The 22,321-nt window shown below is 29.9% G+C and overlaps 1 protein-coding gene and 1 pseudogene across 2 annotated transcripts; both read left to right on the forward strand.

The window, feature by feature from the left end:
* Positions 1–3,801: 3,801 nt before the first annotated feature.
* On the forward strand, positions 3,802–4,163 carry LOC145185922 (uncharacterized; annotated as a pseudogene).
* Positions 4,164–6,938: 2,775 nt separating this feature from the next.
* LOC149882263 (phosphatidylinositol 4,5-bisphosphate 3-kinase catalytic subunit beta isoform-like) lies at positions 6,939–15,798 on the forward strand. Of its 2 annotated transcripts, none has more exons than XR_016444929.1 (16): positions 6,939–7,888; positions 8,104–8,328; positions 8,405–8,602; positions 8,767–9,161; positions 9,237–9,321; positions 10,521–10,648; positions 10,770–10,809; positions 10,981–11,084; positions 12,508–12,607; positions 13,239–13,301; positions 13,656–13,746; positions 13,869–13,978; positions 14,359–14,605; positions 14,748–14,871; positions 15,015–15,145; positions 15,228–15,798. XR_016444929.1 is itself a non-coding variant. In XM_090066592.1 (16 exons), exons 1-16 carry the CDS (start codon positions 7,067–7,069, stop codon positions 15,496–15,498), a joined length of 3,156 nt encoding a protein of 1,051 aa, XP_089922718.1. In that variant the 5' UTR covers positions 6,948–7,066; the 3' UTR covers positions 15,499–15,798. The 2 variants fall into 2 exon arrangements, 1 of the variants encoding a protein (XP_089922718.1); XM_090066592.1 differs by having other exon boundaries at positions 6,948–7,888; positions 13,656–13,768.
* Positions 15,799–22,321: the final 6,523 nt, after the last annotated feature.

Genomic DNA, 22,321 nt, shown 5'->3' on the forward strand with positions numbered 1-22,321 from the left:
TATTTGATCTAGTAATGTACTGGTTGAAATTAGAAAGCGATAGTCTGGTGTCATCACTAAAATTAAGTACGTCACATAGAGCGATAATCATCAATAAGTTTCGTTTATCACCTGACGTAATTCGCTATTTAAAAATGTTGCTAAAAAACTCATTTAAAACTGATTCTCGGTTACTTATGTTTGTAATAAAATCGATTTTAGTTTTTAAATTGCATGTGTTTATAAGGCTGAAGAAAAATAGTTTTAAGAATGGGGAAAACAAATGGTTTTTTTTTAGTTTTTGGAAGGTTTAGGATTATAATGTGTAGATTGCGAAGGTACAGGATTTGTGTATATTAATATATATATATATATATATTTGGAGATATCGAGGAGAAAAACCTTACTGTATATTTTACGAGTTGAACAATAAGACAACTTATTTGGACGGTCAAATTGAAAAAAGTAAAAAAAAATGAAAAAGTTAAGGACGTACAAGGAATTGCTATAGGCTTCCCAGAGTCACTAATGAACTTACTGTTTTACTAACTTGTTACTATTGTATTCTTTTTTCAGGATAGTTTTCAGAGTTCTAATTGGCAAACGTTAAACAAGAAACTCTAAGAACTTATTTGAAAACCGTTTATTACTAACTGATTGCGAGCAAACAAATGTCATTCTGTTGTGACGTAAGAAAGTCTTAGTTTTCGATATTTCAAGAGTTGTCTTCAGTGTTTTGTAAAATTTAGTTGCTACATAAATTGCCATGGTCTTCTTTTTTATTTTATCTAATGCTTCATCTATATCTTGTTGTGAATATGGCTTGTAAGATCTTTTTGGACCAAAAGCAATAAAAATAAAACATTTTTTTAAGCCCAGGACTTTCTTTTGTATACAGTAAAAAGAGGAAAGAAGAGAGTCGCATCAAATTTTTCGTAAAAGTATTCGTTTTTACGCGTAAACCGATCGTTTTGCCATTTTGTTAATCAAAGTAGTTTCTTAACAAGATTTTCACAATAAGAAACCTAATTCTTTATCATACAGATTTTGACGAGAAGTTTAATGGGCTAATCGCTTCCTAGAAGCTTGATTAATAAGTTAAGTGTGTTGGAAAACAACACACTTAACTTATTAATCAACTTCCTTCCATCTTGTTTTCGATGATGTAATTGATTTTCTGTCTTGCATCCAACTTCGCCTTCTTGTTATTCATTTCAAGGTATCCGTATCCTCCGCTTTTCCATCAGATCCCTTAGAAATTTAGATCTTCTTTCGTAGCTTCCTCTGATTTATTTTTGTAAAAACATCTTCCGTATCCATAATTGTTAATATATTCTTTTTGTTATTACCTCCTTATCTCTGTCATTAATGCAATCAGAAAATTCAATCGATAGTTTATCTGTTTCCCTATTTTATGGAATCCCAATTGTTTTTGTTAATTCAGCATTTTCCATGATTACAGATCAACTGGAATGAATAATTTCGCCCGTAGGCTTTTGCTGCTCTAATTTTTTAACTTTTTCCAATCGAGTTGTTATACTTTTGAATCTTCTGATAGCGATTAACAACACTGAGTGAGAATGATTAACAACACTGAGTGAGAATTTGTATGACTGTCAGATGTGGCTGCAGTTTTTTGGTTTATTTATAATTTCCAATAAATAGTCATAACCAGTACTGTAACAAAGAATGTAAAGATTACAATTAAAAATATCAAAACAAATTAAAATGAAATTATACAATGAGTTAAAAATAAAATTCAGCATAAAAAATAAAGGTAACAAAATTTAGAGAAAGATTTTGAGAGTTTCTAATAAATAACATCTTTTTTGTGTCTGATAATTCAAGTATTTCTAAACTACGCATTTCCTCGAACTCATCACGACTAATCAAAAAGAAACCTTTCTCAATACCAGAATTTAGTTGAATATCCGGTTCCGTTATTGATTCTAGCGTAACATATATTTCTACACGCTTGTCCTCCGTTCCAAATTACTGTTCAATTTTTTAATGTTCCTTTCGTACTGGCTTCAACGTTCGTACTGGCTTCAACTTTAGTTTTGTTAACAAGTTTGTCCATATATAAGAATGTCCATCACCCGCATTCAACATCATCCTTGCTTTTTTGTTCCATTCAATGCATGTGGTAAATCAAGTATATCCTCTGTGGGTATCCATCGAGGACTTCCTCTAAGGATTATTGTTGAACTTCGTTTGATATGTTTGAGCTGTCACCTTCCACAGTGGGTTGATTTTAAAATCGTAACTAGTTCTTATAGTCGTTATTAAATAATGTAATTGTATATTTTTGAAGCTTGATGGATTGCTACGTTATTGAAACTTGATGGATTTGTTACGTTAAAGTTTCCAAGAGATTTCTGTTATGTATTTTTCATTTTTAGTTTTCTACGGTTTGTTTTTTACGGTTTGTTTCTACGGTTTGTTTAGTTTTCTCTTCTTCGCTTTGAAGTTTTCGTAATAAAGATTATTTTGTTCTTTTTGAATCATTAACTCCTGTTCTATAATTTGTTTTTCATACTCAATTTTTTGACGCAATCATTTTTGTTTATCTTGTCCAATTTGTCAACCATTTTGTTTTTTTTTTTACCTCAGTTGCTTCTTCAACTTCTGCTATTGGTTTTGAAAGCTATTCTTCTACCGAACCAATGTTTTCATCGTCGTTAAGCATTTTTCTGGTCAGCTCATCTTTTCCCATTTTAAATCTTGCTAACAATTTAGTTATTTTGTTTAATGCCAAGATATGCTAGATTTGTTGCTAAAATTCTCGTTGCGTTCTATGCCTTTAAATCTTATTTTCATCATGTTGAACTCTCTCTAGTAATTTTTGTCAATGGTCCATTTTTGCTAAATTTTGCAATTATAAACTACTTTAACGTAAATTAGTACCTTTAAGTAGTTTATAATTGCAAATACGTAATTTCCCATTACCCACCTAAAGACCATGTGATTTCCCGTAACCCACCGAAAGACCACGTGAAGCCATTATTAAAAATGCACTCGTAAACCGCTTGGAAGTCGTCATTTACAACAGGCGAAAAGCAAATTGAAGGCATGCCTAATAAAAAACATTCTCAAAGTGTTGCAAAAAAACCCGAAGACTTAAAAAAAGAAGAGTAGGTTTCGGCAGTGCGTTTGTGTACTTGTTAAAAAACGACAAGAAATGGAAAAAGGAAATGTCGTCTACCACTTTGAATGTTTTGAAAGTGTGAGTTCGCACATGACAACTACGTTTTGAAAGAATAGGCGGCTGAACGGATCCAACAACGTATCCAAAAAACCCCCAGATTGTTGACGTCGTTTATGCGCTCCATGTAAGAAGCCAGTTTGTCTACGGCTTTTCGCTCAGTGACTACGTTGATCGGTACATCATTTAAACCAAATGAAGCACAGTGTTACTTTTAAAAGTAGTGGGGTTGTGAACTTTGTCCACCCAAGGACGTATTACATGAATTCCATTGTGACGGAATCACCGATTTGAGCTTATTTTCCACATTTATGTTATAAAAATAAAAAAACTGTAATGTGCATATTGTTATTCTATATTCATATAGAACAACAATATGCACATTACAGTTCTATAATCATATATATATGATATATGATTAATAGATGGACGTTCAACGCATTGTTTCATAAAAAGATATGCGTGTTACGGTATTGTTTAGATAACAATAGCGAAACAATAGGTGATAATTGCGAAATCGGGGAGTATTTTTATTTTTTTCGACGTAGGAAAAAGATGGCCTCGACTATCCAATAAAAATATTTTCAAAAGTATTTTTCTGAGCAGCGATACATAAAATGAGTATGACAGAAAAGTTTGCTATTAATCAAGAAGATTTTTCTTTTTTGCTTGAAAATATTGATAACGAAATCGAAATAGTAGTGGAGGATTTTATTGAGCTAGATCTTGAAGAGTTAGCGGACTTATTATCAGAGGATTTTGAATTAGAGCTCTTACCACCAGCAAATCCTACAGAGAAGCTAATTGCAGAAGAAGAAACCAAAGTGCTGAAAAAAAAACAGAAGAACGCTTCTTAACTAAATTTACGTGTCCGAAATGTCACAATAAATATCTTAGAGAAACGACTTTTAAAAAGCATGAAATGAAATGTTACATTGGCACTAAAGGTGTGTTTATACTCGCATGTTGTGGAACTTAATGTCTAAACTGGTGCTATTTTATATTTGCAAATACTCCCAGATTTAAAAAATATTGTAATAATTCTTAATCTTGATTTTAGAAATTATTCAAAACTGTAAATTGTTGTAATGTACTATTGAACTTCCATGTAGAAGAATGCAAGTTGTCTTTATTAAATTTACTACATACACTGGTGTAAGAAAATGTGCACAGTTAAAAAATGGCTAGTTAAAGGTAATAGATGATTGACTTTCTTTACTCTTTACACACAAGTTAGTACGGTAGATGGTACTAAAATCACAACAGAATTCTGACCATATTAATAAACAATCTTTATTTCTAATAACTTTAAAGTTTTCAAGTGTATTTCGTTTCAACTGTATTTCGTTTTTCATATTTCATATATTATTTCATCTGTCATAAAAACCACTTAATAACCCATTTGTTTTTGTCAAATAAAAATTAGTTTATATATAGCTGGTAAATCATACCATGTTAATATTAAATACTTAACTATTCTTGCGGTTAGCCATAAATTGGCTTTGCTAAATTCTTTAAAACTGTGACAAATTATTTTTTTCTTTATTTTATTTACATTCATTTTATGTATAAGTTATTTATCCTTAACTGTATATATTTCTGTTGTTAAACATAAAAGTAGAATATTCTATAATATTCATAAACTGGAAGTCTACAGCAATATAATAGATGGAGTAATTCCCTGGGCATGAAACCATTGCGCTCCAGGTAGCTACAAAACTTGTTGATATTTTGTATTATTTATTATATCTCTAGCTATGTACTAAAGTAGTTAAGTAAATGATCTCAATTTCTATATCATCATCAGCGTTATTTCTTAAAATATTAGGAATGTCTAGCTATATAAAATTAAGCTTAAAACTTGGTTCTATTGCTGTTATCTTTTAATAACTAAAATGAAGTTGATGTGACTAATTAGATGAGACCAAAAACTTTCGACGAATCCGACAGACTTAAATATAATTTATTTTCTATTGTTTAAAACAAAAGTTTTGTAACAATGCGCAACGAGCATGGTTCGCAAAAAAAAACAATAGGTTGCACGTCCATCTCTTATAGGTCCATGATTATTAATACGTCCTTGGTCCACCTAAGGAACGGTAAAATCGTTAAAGACGTTATGATGCTCTCATTCGATTGTATCTTCGACACCAATTTTTGAAAAAAAAAATGTCTGCACCTTGACGGCGTCATTCACTTCATCAAAATACAATTACAAAAAATATATTTTTATTTAAAACTTAAATATTTTTTTGTATACAATTATACAATTTTAATTTGTCATAAAGTAAATGTTTATATTCGTCCGCGTTTTTGTATTGTATACGCTAATCTATTTTGTTGGTGGAAGATCTTCGCGCGTAACTGTTAAAATTTTTTTTCTGCCGACCGATTGAACGAAATATATAGACTTTTTTCGTTCGTATTTAACTTTTCTTCAAGTCACGGAACCTATTAACTTCATTTATTGTTTTGCAACTTTATTTCTCATTTTCGCCAACATGGTTTTTATTGATTGGCCGTAACTTGTTTACTGCGATATTCGCGACACCAATCGTCAAATTTGTCGTTTAAAAATTTGCCTCTGTCATCCGTTTACAGAGATATGTGGGATTCGTTTAGAGGTCGTTACACGGTTGATAATATCTCCTTGAAGCTGTTCAAAATCTTATCGGCATTTTTGTTTTGAGTAACTCGCAAATAAACTATGCTGCTTTTTTGTTGACGGAATTTTGCTCTACTGGGATCGCAGGCTAAATATACAAGTTTATCTTTTTTGATTTTTTTTACCAAACCATTGACTGTCAATTTTTTTTCTTAAACCGTGTCACTTTATATCTACCAATAGTACCAACTGCTATTTCATTTTTTTTTAAATATTTTTTTATTTATTTATTTGTTTTGCTTGACTTGGCTTAACTTTGGTGTCGTTTTTCCAGAATTTGTCGCGTTTTTTAATTTCGAGAGTTCACCAGTTCAGAAAGATCAAAATATTTGAACGCATTACAGTGTAGCTTAATATGAATATAGCTTAGATTTGCGTGGAATCGTAACATTATAACCATTTGTATTTGTATTTTTCAGCTACTTTGTGGGATAAAAGTAAATAAGTAAAATATTTTCTTTATTATCTTAAATATAAATGTTTCATTTTTATTCTTTTTGCGTTTCTGCTTAACAATTTTATTTATGTATTTTTATAATCTAGGTAATTGAAATATTAATGTTTTTATTTTTTTACAATTCATGTATAAATAGAGTAAGAATTCAGTGAAATATTTCTATTTTATAAATATATGTATGACATGAATGAAGATATATTTCACTATTATCTAATTGTTTTATGGTTATTGAAGAACACTTTCAATATTACAAAGCCTGTGTATTACGATAAATTATCTAATAAAAATGTAATTTTTTGTTACAATTGCTCTTTTACAAACAGCATGTTTGACTTGTTTATTTTTTTCATAATAATGAAATGTATGCACGCTCAATGCGATTTAGATATCCATGGAGATAATTTTTAGACAAAAAAAAAAAAAGTCCACTTTTAGACCACATTTAAACATCTTTTTGCCGCATGGGTAAGGTGTGCTGAAAGTATTTTTAGCCATTTTTCTGGTAAATAGACTCCCCCCTCCTCCTCCCCCCCCTCCGTAAGTTTATAAGCTTGCATCTTGCGATCAGCTATTTATCATAAGTTAAAAATTAAGCGTAAGTATAATTTAAAACCATTATTGTTTTATGGATTCTCCATTTCAGTTATTGGGCTTCCTAATAATTAATATTTAGTAGCTAATATATTTACTGGCATATCCGAATGACTATTGTTTAGTAATGCAATTTAATTTCAGCTAGTTATTTATATGAATTAATGAAATGGTAAACAACATTTTGGCTCGCTACAATATCTGGAATGGTTTGACAGTAAATAGTAAAATAGATGTAGTATGTATGCTACCAAATGGCATCTGCATATCTCTTCAACAAACTCCTGTCGATATATCTTTGGAAGAAATTAAAGATAGACTTTGGCAAGATGCTTCTCATTTTCCAGTAGTTAGTAATGCCTTACTTACCAAAGACAACTATGTTTTTGTGGTGGTAAGTGCTAAAGGTGGCACTGAAGAGTTGATGGACGAGGAGCTATCACTTTTTGATATAAAACCTGTTAGAGCCTATTTAAAAGTTGTTCAAAAGCAAGGTGATGAAGCAGCAAAACTGATTAATTCAAAAATTAACTTACTTATTGGGCGCAGCATTACTGCTCCAAAAAACGAAGAAGTAGATGATTTTCGAAACAAATGTATACAGTTTTGTGATAACATTTCTTACCAACGCAGCCAATCAAGCTGGGAAAGGAAGGCAATTTATACGTACCCTCCAGAGTTTGAAAATGATAACAGTCTTCCTCAAGCATTAAAAGACAAGTTAGTTAGTGAAAACAACTGCATACATTTATCTGTTTCAATTATTAAAAACAGCTCTACAACGCTTAAAGTTTCTGATAAAACTTACCCAAAAGAACTTATCGAAAAGGTTCTCTTCAAAAAAATTCAGACATCAAAGATATCTCAGAAAGAGAATGCAAACGACTATGTTTTGAAAGTTTTTGGTCGATTAAACTTTTTTCTAGGCCATTTTGTTGTAGATGTTTATGGAAATGAGGTATTTGAGGAAAAGCCTCTTTTGCAATATAAAGTAGGTTGCTAACTTTTTGGTTTTTTTAATATCTTTGTTTTTTTCTTTGAGTTCATGCCTTACAAAAAAAAAAAAAGGTTTTCCAAGTTTATTTAAATCTCAATTACTCATTTCAATAAACTGTTCTAATAGAAGTGGTATTTTTTACTCTAGAGCTTTAAACCTTAATTTTTTTTTCTGCATAAATGCAAATGCTTTTAGTTTGTTTTATTAAGTATGTTAGAGAGTGTCTACTGTGGGACAAACCTATTAAGTTAGTACTTGTACCGAAAGTTGATCTGAACATTGAAAAAGCTCGTGCACCCATAGTATTAGATTTTCCACCACCAACACCAGCCAAGCAAAAAAAATCTGAAATATGCTTGTGGAATCTTAATCCAAAGACAATGTTTAAAGTAAATGTTTTTGCAGCCAAAAACATTCATCCTCCACAAATGTGGGTAAGTTGATCAGAGTTAAGAAATTTAAGAAAGAAATCCCGTGTAAAAACATAATAAGTTATTTATTAAACTGTAGAAAGAGGTCTATTGTGGTATATTTCATGGGGGTGAAGGAGTTTGTAAAGTTCAAACGACTAAGCTACTTCAGCAATCTACCACTCCACATTGGAATGAATACCTTGAGTTTGATCTATCTGTTGCTGATATTCCAAGAATGGCACGATTATGTTTTAGCATCGTTGGCTATCACCAAAAAGATACCAAGAAGCGCAAGGTTTATTTATACATACATACATACATACATACATACATACATACATACATACATACATACATACATACATACATACATACATACATATTTTCTTTAAGGGAAAAAAATACTCAAAAGAAATTTAAAATGTGTCACTTATTGTTTTGAGTCTTTATTTGTTTTAGCCTGTATGTATTGGTTGGGTCAACATGCCTATATTCAATTACAAAGGTTATTTGAAAACAGGTACCTGTGAAATGTACTGTTGGCAATACTCAATCGATCGACAGAATGAAACTCAAAATTTTCTTAATCCTCTGGGCACAGTAGCTTCAAGTGGTAATGAAAGTGGTCCTTGTCTTATCATTAAGTTAACTGAGTTTGCTCACCCTGTTATATACCCGTCTGAAGAAAAGGTATTGGAATATGCAGCAGACATGATAAAATCTGATGACTCTCAAACGCATCCTTATCTTAGAAGAGGAGGAAAGTTGCATAGGCAGCAAATAGAAGAGGTCATACAAAGAGATACACTATTACCAATGTATGAAAAAGAAAGAGAACTAATGTGGTTACTTAGGTAATTTTTAGTTTTTTTTTTTGCACGTTCAAGTTATGTGTTACTTTTTTTTTAAAAAAAGTGTGTTTTGTTCAGAATGGAATGTTGTCTTGAATATCCTCAATGTCTGCCGAAACTTTTGCAGTGTGTTAAATGGAACAGTCGAGAGGGTGTTGCTCAGGTTTTATACTTTTGTTTTATTTTTAAGATTCTTCCCCAAAAAGACTTAAAATAATGAGATAGTTAAGGTATAAAGTTTTGATGTAAAGTTAAGGTATAAATTTATGATATAAATATAGATTTATAATTAAGATTTAAAATTAGGAGATATAATTAAGACTTTTTTTGTTACAAATTTTTTAAAAAGTGTAAGTATTTTCTTTTTAAGATATGAAGCTTAGAGTAGGTAAACAAACCCCCTCCCCTTCTTAATTCACATTTTCTTTGTCAAAAACAATTACAAAAGGGCTGTAAAAAACCAAAGGAGCACCATGAAGTTGGAAAGCTCAACCATACCAGATTTTACATCTTGCTTCTGTTGACTAGATAACCTTGTAGTCAACAAACATTACAATGTTAAAATAACACAGCATTAAGTAGTAAAGTAAAATATTTGTTTTAATAAAGTTGTTCATAAATTCTTTGAGTTTCTTCTCCTATAACTGCTGTGTAGGAATGTAGATGATTGGTAGCAGAATGCTTGACATATTTTTATATTGCGTGCTTGAGTCAATGTGTAAACCATTTTTGTAGTCTCAGTAATTACCAGAGGAATTAATTTCTGTGAAGACATAATATTTTTGATTAGTCTATTCTTCTTGGAAATAACTGCTAGCTCTGCTCCACATACAACTCCATCCATTGACCAGTGGCTAGCTTTTCAGTTTTTCTAATTCTCCTTTTTTTTTTTTGCAGTTGTTGTAATATATGTATAATATTTTGCATAAATTTTGCAATTGAATATTGTTTTCTGTACAAATTATGCTATCTTTTTCTGATATTGTACTCTCTCCATGAGAAATTCCAGCACCATAAATTAAATGATGTTGTTGACTCACACAAATCATCATCATCAATTTCACACACACAAACTCAAAAACAGAACAATTATTAGTTTGGTTGCAGTAACCACAGTTTAATAAAAAACTAGCTAAAAGTCTTTTTTGATAATCAATATTTAATCAACAATTCTAATCAAATTTTATCATAAATTGTTTTGCTGCAATGTGAAAAAAAATGCTAAAAAAAAGATGGCCTTTTTTTGCATTCTAATTTTTTGAAATTGCAGTAGAATTTTTTTATTATCATAATTCTTTATGTTATCATTATAAATTATAAAAAAAAAATATGTAAAAAAAATTTTCTCTTCTTTTTACTTAGATTCATGCGCTATTGACAACATGGCGAGCTGATCCATTAGAAGTTGATGTAGCATTAGATCTTCTTGATTACAAGTTCCCTGACAATAATGTTCGAACTCTTGCTGTGAAAGTGCTGGATAATTTAACGTAATTACTTTTTCTTTATTAGTGCTAGTTTTAGCTTTATTGATACTAGCTAATTTTATTTGTGAAACCTTTTTTTAACATGTAAAAATAATGATTATAATGACTTTTATTTTTGTTATAGTGATGGTGAGTTGGAAATGTATTTACTGCAACTCATCCAGGTTACCACCTTTTCTTTTTGTATCAATTGCTCAGGAGTTACTTTAAAACTTTTACAATATAAACCATAGAAAGATGTTATATAAAAACAGTTCTTCATTAAGTTTAGCAGTTGCATGTAAAAGGTCACTTGAAAATTATTTTACATTTAAAAGTTTGCATCTGATTTTTAGGCACTGAAATATGAATCATATTTGGATTCACCACTAGCAAAGTATTTACTAAGACGTGCATTGAACAATAGACGGATTGGCCATTACTTGTTTTGGCATTTGAAGTAATAGTTAATAATTTTTGTAATAAAAAAGCCACCAATTTTTTTTTTTTTTTTTTTCGTTTTATTAAAAGTTAAAAATACAGATAGCAGTTAGCAAATGTTATGTTATTGTATTCTTGTAATATAATATATGTTATATAATATATGTTATTATATTCTTGTAATATAATATATGTTATATAATATATGTTATTATATTTTTTATATTCTTGTAATATAATATATGTTATATAATATATGTTATTATATTTTTATTGACTATAATATAATATATGTTACATAATATGTGTTATTATATTTTTTATTGACTATAATATAATATATGTTATATAATATATGTTATTATATTTTTTATTGACTATAATATATTATATGTTATATAATATATGTTATTATATTTTTTATTCACTATGAGATTAAAATTCTTCAATTTGATGGGGAAAAAAAAAAATTCAATTTTAGTGCTCAGTTTAACATTAAAAATCCAAACAAAAAATGGAAACAAAAAATAGAACCAACAAATTTTCAATATTTTTTTGGAATTTCTTTTTCACAGAATACATGTTGGTTTTGTACTACAGAATTTTTTGTTTACTTCAGTCAGGATATTATTTCCTTCTCATTTGATAAAAGACTTAAACTTTGGTTTCGTCTGACCAAATTACTTTATTCCAAAATGATTGCAACTTATTTGTATGACATTTAGCATAATGCTTAACTTAATCTTACTGACCAAGAGTTTTTTTCCATGCATATTACCTATAATAACAACAAAATCAAGATATTCTTTGATTTTTGAAGCAACTTTTGTTTCAGAAATCTTTAGATTTACTTTGATAACTCAAAGTATGCTGTTTCTTAACCAGATATTGCTTTGTAGAAAGCTGAACCAGTTGTATAAAAGCATTTGATGGTAGAGTTAAATTGTCACCCACAAAAATTTAGAAATAATTTTAGCAATTTTCCACTCACTTTTTTTATCTTATTACAATTTTATGTTTATGGTTCTTCAAGTATATTTTCTTTTGTTTATGTCATTTTTGGTGATAACTACCTAAAATGACATTTTTTGCAAATATATTTTAGGCTATTGATATTTCACAATGTTTTTACTTTTAAAGTTTCATCTACAATTCATTACAATTTGTCATAATAATCAAATAAAACTAATAGCATGACATAAATTGACAGTTAGTAGATTATTATATATATATTATATATTATTCTTATTATTATTATATATAATTGTAATATATTACATATATTACAATTGCCAACAGTTAGTTATATTTTAAATAAAATATTCAGAAATATGTTTACACACAAATATGCACACAGACTTTGTAATTTTTATCCAGATCTTCCATGTTTTTTTTTTTCAGTTATGATTTTGATTTATTAATTTTTTGCTTCATGATTTTAGAGCTGAACTTGGAAATCCTGAATGTTCTTTACAGTTTGGTCTGCTACTTGAATTGTATTGTCGTGGAAGTGTTCAACATATTGATGTTTTAGCAAAACAGGTTCAAAGAAAATTTTTATTTATAAACTTCCGTAAAGGGGTTTATTTGCATGGATTTATTTTTTCTATCTAAATCATTAAAAAATTCTTGTAGAAGACTGAATCACAAAAACCAATACTTTTAAGCATCTGTGTTTCATCTTGGAATATGAAAAAAATGAAACAAGACAAAAATAATATAAACAAATGTTGCAAGTCATACCCAGATCCTTATACAAAGATTTAAGTTAAAAACCAAGATGATTTATAACAAGACAAAATTTTTAGTAAGACAAAACAAGATGGTATATAACAAGACAATGTATTACTAGCTTAGTAACAAGACAATTCTATAGACAATTTCTAGCTTAACATTATAGCTCAGTGATGAAATCTCAGTAGATATTCATATTAAATCTTAAAAAATTACTCAAGTAAAGATCACTAAACAACCAAAGGATTTAGTAAAGAATGTAGCAAATAAAGATTGGTGCCCGAATGTACATTTGGTTGCCAAAAATTTTTGAAAGTTTTTTGAAACAAACGTTTTCATTGTGAAGTTTTTATTTAATCAGTCTATAAGATGCTATGAAATTTTTTTAAATATTGCATTGAAATAATCTTTAATACATATTCTAAAGTCTGTTTAATAGGTTGAAGTAATAAGCAAGATGAAAACAGTTACAGAATATCTTCAACAATGTAAAGAACAAAATGTAAGCCAATCAGCTTGTTGTAATGTTCTGTTTATAATATGTTCAGTTTCAAAACAAACAAATTGTTGTTTTCTATTAAAAACGTTAATCCAAGTTTAGTTGCTTAAAACACTGTTTTTAAAATTTATCAGATAGGTGTGCCGATAAATTTAAAAACAGTGTTTTATTTTTAATAGGTTTTAAAATTGATTTCTTTTTTTTTTAATCTGTGATAATCCTAAATTACTTTTTTTTGTTCCCCTTCATCATCAAGATATTGAAAGGCTATTTATAGATTATTATAATTACTATTTTTGGGTTTTAGTTAATAAAATTATAAGTTTAAGATACTGATTAAAGTTGCAAATTTTTCAGAAAGAAGAAAAGAAAGAGATGATGAGAAAACTTTTTAACGGATCCAGTTATAAAAAAGCTTTTTCAGATCTTGTATCTCCTCTAGATCCAAGTATTAAACTAAAACGTCTAAGGTTTTATTTTCAATTTTTTTTGTTTTTGTAGCCAATCACTATTGAAATCTCAAATATCTGTATTTTGCTCAAAATAAAAAACAATTTTTCTTATTTTTAGAGTTGAAAAATGCACATACATGGATTCTAAAAAAAAGCCCCTCTGGCTTGTGTTTGAAAATATTGATGAAGGAGCAGATGATGTTACAATCATCTTTAAAAACGGAGATGGTAATGTTTGATACAGTTTGTTGACAGCAATAATAAGTTTTTTTTATTGTAAATTTTTGACTTGTTAATGGATATGCATGTAAAATATAGTTTCATATAGTATTCTTTGCTAAAACAATGACAAAAACAAGTTGTAATCTTCAATGTTTATTGCACTTTTAAACTGTTTATGCTCCAGTTTTTTAGTGCTACGATTTTTTGTTTGTTTTTCCTACAGTTCTAGAAGTCTTTCATAGAACATCGGGTTAAGGAAATTTTTATTTGCTCAAACTCTTTCGTTTTGAATATTATCGTTTAAAAATGTTTTCTGGTCATATCTTCTTGTGCGTCCCTTGGCTTTTTTTTAGAGATGTTTCAGTCATGAAGTTATTTCGTTTCAGATTTACGTCAAGATATGTTAACTGTGCTTTCGTTGCGCATTATGGACAACGTTTGGAAGAAAAAGGGCTTCGATTATGGCATCATTCCATATAGATGTCTATCCACTGGTCCAATGGTCGGTTTGATTGAGGTGGTGCCAGAATCTGAAACTTTAGGTCGAATACAGTCAGTTCGTGGTCGCCTTGGTCCGTGGAAAGAAGATACGTTCTTTTTGTGGCTACAAGAGCAATGCCAAGGATCAGAAGAGTACGGATTAAGCCTTTTTTAAATTAGCTTAACGAAAAAAAAAAGATAATAATAATGATAAATAGATCAGAAAGCAAGTCCTAATAACCTGATGTTTTGGTTTTCTACGTGAAAAATAATAACGGGACTATTTTTATAACAGGAAGCTTTCGAAGTTTATCGAGAATTTCACTAGATCCGTAGTTGGTTATAGCGTAGCTACGTATGTATTAGGCGTTGGCGATAGACACAACGATAACATCATGATGAAGAAGGATACGGGCCAGGTATTTTGTTATAGTCTTTGCTATGTTGATGCGTTTCTAAAAGTACGTCTTTGTAGATTCTGTAGAATTTGTAACGAGTTGATTGGTTTAACTTTTGTTTTCGTTAGCTCCTTGTTTCGATTTGCTTCGATGATTTCTTTTAGATGTTTCACATTGACTTTGGTCATTTTTTGGGAAACTTCAAGACAAAGTTTGGATTCAAAAGGGAACGAGTTAAATTCGTGTTAACTTCAGATATCGTCCATGTGATCAGCAAAAAGATTAACATAGACGAGTAAGTTTATAATGAACAAATCTTGTTGATGAGAAAGTCGGTAAAAAGCTATGATGTTTTAAATTCATTTAATTGCGTTTAGTTTCAAGGCCATGTGCATTGATGCGTTCAAGACTCTGAGAAGTCGTGGCAACCTGTTTATTACTATTTTCGCGATGCTACTTTCCACCGGAATTCCTGAGCTTGAGCATCCAAACGACATCGACTATTTACGCGATTCTTTGGCTCTGACAAAAGACGAACCAGACGCAGTAAAGCATTTTGAGAAGTCCTACATAGAGGCTTACGCGAACCGAGCCTCTACTACTCTTAATTGGAGTCTTCATAATGTAGTACACCACTGGAACATTTAGCAGGATGATGTTATCTTGTACCGTTATGTTTTTTCGGCTACTGGAGTGCTTAGAGAGTTGATAAATCTAAGAATTTGAAAAAGAGAGAACTTTTTCAACGCATCTGTACTGAAGGTCTTTTTCGGGCTCTTGTTTTTGTTTTACGTTTAGCGGTAGCTTACGAAACAATTTTTATTTCTGTTTGTTTTACTTTTCTTTTGATTTAAAAGAAATAGTGTACAAAAATTTGTTTTATAATTTATCAGCTTTTTATTTTATGCTTTCTAATCGAAAATTTGTAAATAAAAATTTCGCTTTTAATTTATGCTTTTTTACTTTGAAATTTTCTCCGACTCACAAAGAAAAACCTTCTCCCCACTTACATATCTAGTAACGAGAAAACTATAAGAGCGCGCGGAACTCGCGGTATATATTAACATATGCAGTGGTTTCAAAAAACATAGGTGCTGTAAAAATTTTATTAGAGGTCGGGACAGCTCTACAGTTTTACAACATGAGACAAATTCCAGTTATTTTGATCCTCGTGTTTTTTTTTTTTTTTTTTTTTTTTGTTAATTTCAGAATCGTCACTATTGATCCTGTACCAGCTGAAGTAGATATTACCTTTGAGTTTCAGCATGCAATTATATAGTTTTGTTGTTCGATGATAGCAACTCTCCTTTCCAAATAACCTGCAGCTGTTAGGCCTGCTTTCTTAATCGTCTTGAGAGTCTCATGATGTGTGATTTTTTGACTCTTTAAGGAACTTTAATGATGGAAAATATCTATCACTTGATTTATAAGATCCTAATCGTCAACCATAAATGCAACAGCCGTTGCTTGAGCAATTCTTGCTTGTATCTTTGGAATACCTAGAAGTTGATTTACTTCCACCTCAGATACGATTACTGGTAATTAATCGATCAGTTCTATAACAGCTATATCTAGTAGAAGTTTTTCGTCCCATTCCACAACTAGAGGTACGTTAGCGAAAAAAATCTTTCAATCAAATTAATTATCTCCCGCTCTAATAAATATATTAATAAACAAGTTAATAATTCCCGCTCTAAAGCGTTTTCTCTCTAAATTCTAAAACGGCTGAAGCAAATGTATTTCTATCACTCAAGCGTGTTCTGTGCAAAGCAGCAGCAACGTCATGTGTTTCAATTTTTTGCAATCTTCTTTCTTTCTTAATTAGAACATTACTCATTCCAGTTGTGCAATCGAGACAACCTGGTTCACGTTAGGCAATCTGGTAAGTCTCGGTTTTCTTCAATTGTAAAAAGAAGCAAAGCATCTTAATGAGTCATTTTAAAATAAAAATGTCCAGATTGTCAACAAACTGTGTCTTGTGTCTACACTGCGTCTCTAAATGTTTTTTTCAAGGAGGTTTAATTCACAGGAGACGGCATCACGTGACTTTTTGGAAGCCAGTTTTGAACTGGGCCGCCATCTTGGTTAACCCAAAACAATATCACGGAACTAAGGATTTTATTTAAAACTTTTTTAAACCAAATCAAAATATTACAATGATTGCAACCAAATGATTGAATAATTGGTCAGTTTATGCTTGGTAACTTATACTCTCATGTAAAGAATTATTTGCTAACTGATAGTCTTCTTCAGTTCATTTCAATAACAATCGGAATACTGAAAAAGATATTCAGATAGCTGTATTTCAACATGCTACCAACAGAGACTGTATTTCAGATAACATGAAAGATTCTTGTGAAAAGAAAATCATATGTTTGTGAGTTGAAACAAGTATGTATTTACATGTATATAAAATAATAAGCTTTAACTTAAATGTATGTATATAAATGCATGTATATACACGACACTATCATAACATATATATATATATATATATATATATATATATATATATATATATATATATATATATATATATATATATATATATATATATATATATACAGGACAAAAAAATTTCATTAAAATGGCACTTTCTTTTCGACATTTTGACTTTAATAAGGGATTTTTTTTTACTTTAAGTTAAAGTAAAAGTTTAACACTAAAAAACCCTGTCACGAAGTAGAAACTTCGTAAAAGTGGAAAGTACCAAACCAGCAAAAACAAAAGTAAAGTACTGCCTTATCATGTCTGCTACCACTGCCATTTCTGCCAGCACTGCCTGAGATTGCAAGAAAATAGTAAAAATTGAATGGAGAAGTTGGAGTTGCCAAGTCAACATTTTTCTCTTTGCTTTATTATTTAGTTTTTGTCAAAATGATATTTTTTTCTTTTTTGTTATGGTTTTTTAAAATCAGGACATTTTGGCACCTGATCAGGACAGTCAGGACAGACCCTTCAAATCAGGACAGTCCTGATGAAAATCAGGACTATGGTAGCCCTATATATATATATATATATATATATAAAATTAAGTTATAACTTTTTATTTAGCTTTATATGATTTATACTGAATAATAATAAAATGATAAATATTGATAAACAGATTTAAATCGACATGCCATCTATGGGTGTTACTTCAAGAGATTGTACTGGTGGCATTACATTTTAATGTTATATAAATGGTTGATACAGAGAGAAAGTTTTCTGCAAAGTATAAAAATGAAAGTTTATAAATTCATATTTTGATATTGGCGTGGTTATAAAAACAGTCATAAAGATATCAAACAACAAATTTTTACTATTGATCTATAATAATGACTAAGTTATAAATAAAAAAATCATATATAGTATATTTATTGCAAAAAAAAAAAAACTGATATATAATATATTTATTTCAATAAAAAACTATTAAGTGATTTTTCTGAAATCCCCCTTCCAGAATTGACAGCGTTTTTAAATGCATGCCTTTTACTACCCTAAGTTATTCAAAAGAAAATCTAAAAGGAAATAGCTTTTAACAAATATGAAATTTAACACAAAACTTTTTTTAAGGTAAATTTCAAATTTGTAAGCTATTTCCTGGTTTGCATGTACTTTTCAGTATACCAGGTACTGGTATGCTAAAAAGTACTTGCAAACCAGGCACTGGTATCTTGTTCTGCCTATGGGTGTACTTCAAGAGATTGTGCAGGTGGCATTACTTTTCATAGGTACAGTAATTTTTTTTTGGAAAATTAAGAGGTTTATTGGGTTGTAATAAATACCCTTCAGCAAAACAGTTTATTGGAACATATAAAAATTTGCTGGTGCATAATGATATTCAAGATAATCTTTGTGGAAACTGTTTGCCATTGCAAATTGTACCTATTTTGACTAACAGAAGGAATATCTGTTTTCAAAACATTGAAAACAGATATTCCTTCTGTTAGTGTTTTGAATAACTCTTCTAGCAGAAATAGGATTATTGAACTACTAGAAAACTCTGTTACTGATCATGCTTATTTTTTAGTTTCTGATGCTAGCTGTTTGTCTATATGTTTACAAAGTATTGTGGCTTATACTGCAGGATTTGTTGTATTTAGGGGAAATTCTGGGGAGTTTGTACACTATGAAACATGCATTTCAGCGCTAATTACAAGTAGCAAACAAGAACAATATGCATTAACTTGAAAACAAAAGCTGCATTATTGATATTTCCCTCAAAAGATGATCATGACATTAGCATTTTGTGTGAAAAGTTGTTCAGAATGTAGAACACAACAGCAATGATTCATTATCCTTGTCAAATGTAAGGTGCCATGCAATTTTGCAGTCAGTGTATCAACTCACAAACGCTTGTTTTTATTTCCACAAGAAACGTTCATACTGTGTAAAACATGGTGTCTGCTAATTTTGTGTTGACATACGACTATCTGAATGTCTGTTTCAGTATTCCATATATTTTGGAATAAGCTGAACCAGATAATCAGTTAGCAAACAATTCATTGTAACATAATATAACCTCGAAAGTATAACTGGCGAATTATTTATTGACTTGTTGCAATGCTTTGATTTCGTTTCATCTGTGTTTTCTCCATAGTTCTGCGTAAAATATAAAAATGTTTAGGGTCAACCAAGATGGCGGCTCACTTTCAAAACTGGGTTCAGCGCGTTTTATATAAACGTATATACCGTGCCGTCTCCTGTGTATTAAACCTCCTTGGTTTTTTTTTTAAATTTTTTGCCAAAATCTTTTTAAGAGTAAGTGTTAAACTTTGTTACACCGAGTTGGCTACAGCTATGTCGCACCTTTTTTTTACATTTCCCGCCAAAACTTGTTGATGTAATTTTTCATATGGATTTTGTAACTCAATGTAAATTTCACTGAAAAATGAAATAACAGGTCTTAGATTAGCATACAAAAATGAATTTTTAAGGAAAAAGAGAAGCTGTAGTGGCAATGTTAGACGCCCAAAAACGACCTGTGGACATTGTAGGAAAGTCAGAAACAAGATCGCCTACAACCCAGTTAGGTCAATGAGAAAAATGGCCAAGGAGCTCAAGGTTTCTAAAGACACTATCAGAAATTTCGCTTAAAACTAAAATCCGATTTTCTTTCTGAATCATAAATTAATATGATTTGTTGATTTAAACACTATATTCTATTCTGATTCCACTAAATATTCTTATTCCACTGTATATTTCCACGATCATGTTCTGTATTTTTTTGGTCATAGGTGACATCACTGGAAAATATTTTTGTTGTTGGACTTTTCATAGAATATTACTATAATATTGGTCGTGATCCTTGATTACACAATTTTAACTATGTATATTGTAAAGATTTATACGGAACTAAATAAGTCAAAACATATTTCAAATGTTGTTTTAAAGGTGCTGTATTTGTATTTACCTGGCAATTTTCATCGCAATCAGAACATTCTTAATGAGATTTTAAATGATTGAGGTGGAAAGGTTGACTTTTTTTGATTTTGAGATTTAATGAATAATGCTCTTTAATTTTTTAAAGAGCTTTTACTGTTATTTTTAGAATTTTTACCGTTATTTTATGGAATCTTGGTATACAGCTCATTATTTTTCATATTTGTTCGTTCAAAATTTACAATTTGCATTTCAACCTTAGTAATTACAAACGATTTGAAAAAAATACTACATTTCATTTAGCCGTAAACGATTTTCGGAGTTGAGGTTAAAATAGATACACCTGGAGTTGGTAACAACATGTGGGGTTGTAAACAGGCTGAAGAGTATGTCCGTTCTGCAAATTTCAATTCTGCATTTTCAATTTCAATTTCAACAAAAACGTGGGATTTTTTTTATTACATCTAGTATAATTAATTTTTTTATTACATCTAGTATAATTCAACTTAATTGTTGTTGAAAAGATTAAATAGCCATGTAAAAATCATTTACTTACATAACTAGCAGACCGCAAAAACTATTTATCAGAAAATAGTTCAACAAATTGAGTAATAATTTTGTAGATACCCATTACCATTACATTTTTGAGAAAATATCTCGGATTTGCACTTAAAAATAAAGTGCATCAAACTGATTTCTTTGAATAATTAAGTAATAGGTTTAAGGGCCGTTGAGAGGACAGATAAGGACCGGTTCAACATACTCTGGTGGCTTCTGGAGCCCAGGATATGCTAAAAAAAGGGGTGATTGGTGAGTAGTTTTTCTGTCGCCGCCCCTCTTAAAGAATTTTATGGGCTTTTTTTTTGCGCATGTTGAAGAAAAAGCTTTTAAAAGTTTTCTTTCATAGTTAAAAAAGTTAAAAAAAGTATCTAGTTTTAAAAAAATCTTGAAAAAGATCAGCATTCAAATTTAAAAGTATAAAAAAAAAAACCTGGACAAAAAAAGATTTAAATAAAATACAGTCAATAGTTATATCGATCAGTTTACAAATTTGATACTTTATCAAAATATTTTAAGAAAAAGATTATGTCAACTCTGCCAGAGACTCATGCAGTTTTTACTAGATCAGTTGCTAGAAAATGCCAATCGTCAGAACTAAATGGGGCCTCTGACCCCTTGAACTCGCTTTTGGAGTGAATGAATTACAGGCTCCAGGACAAATTTCCGTATTTGATTTAGTATCCCAACAGTGCAAGTTGGAGCAACTTGTGTTTGATAAAGACGTCACCTATGATATTTAAACAAAGGCCTCGCTTGGTTGTCTCTTTTTTTCCAACCACCATTGAGAAAAAACTTATGTTTCTAATTTAGTAAACCAGAGAACAAAAAAAATGACTTACGAAGGGTTGACTCCAAAGCAATCATGTCTTTTAAGTAGGCAAGATTGTCAGATTTTCCGATAAAACATTCTCACTCAATCTCTTAACTGCGATTTAACAACGTGGGCTAGCAATTACAGCGACACTAGTACCAGAGGTACTATTGAGCTACATACCTGTACAAGTATGTAGCAGGTACTATGGCTTTTAATACAATATAAAAAAGGAAAAATGTTAAATGGCTGAGTAATCTTGTTAGTAAAAGAAGCATTTTTTCTTTTTTAAAAAAAACCAATTCCATTCCAGACCATGTTTATAATAAAGGATTTTCTGGAAAAAGCAACTTAAATAAACTAGTACCAAATAAATCAGTATAAAATAGAAACAACTTTTTTAAAGTTTCTCCTTAACGTCTAATTCTTAATGTGATCACACGCGGTGATTTTAAGGTGAAACACGTCACACGCATTTAAACAAAAGTAACACGTTAGGAGAGAAAATTTTCTCACCGTCCCACAGTGGGCTAATTTTCAAAAAAGCTGGCCAAAAGTCAAAAAAAAAAAAATCACTATTGTGATTTTATTATTTTGAAACTATATAAACAAAGCCCTGTTGCATTTAATTGTATAAGAAAAAATTGTATAAATTTTAAAGTTACCTAAATCTACGCAGTTAAACATCTGTTATTAAAAACACTTAATAGGCATTTTAAAAACAAAAAAAAAAAT

Source organism: Hydra viridissima, unplaced genomic scaffold (assembly GCF_058129835.1).
Source record: "Hydra viridissima isolate aposymbiotic clone 2 unplaced genomic scaffold, HvirCarnegie_v1 scaffold_11, whole genome shotgun sequence".
NCBI lineage: Eukaryota > Metazoa > Cnidaria > Hydrozoa > Anthoathecata > Hydridae > Hydra > Hydra viridissima.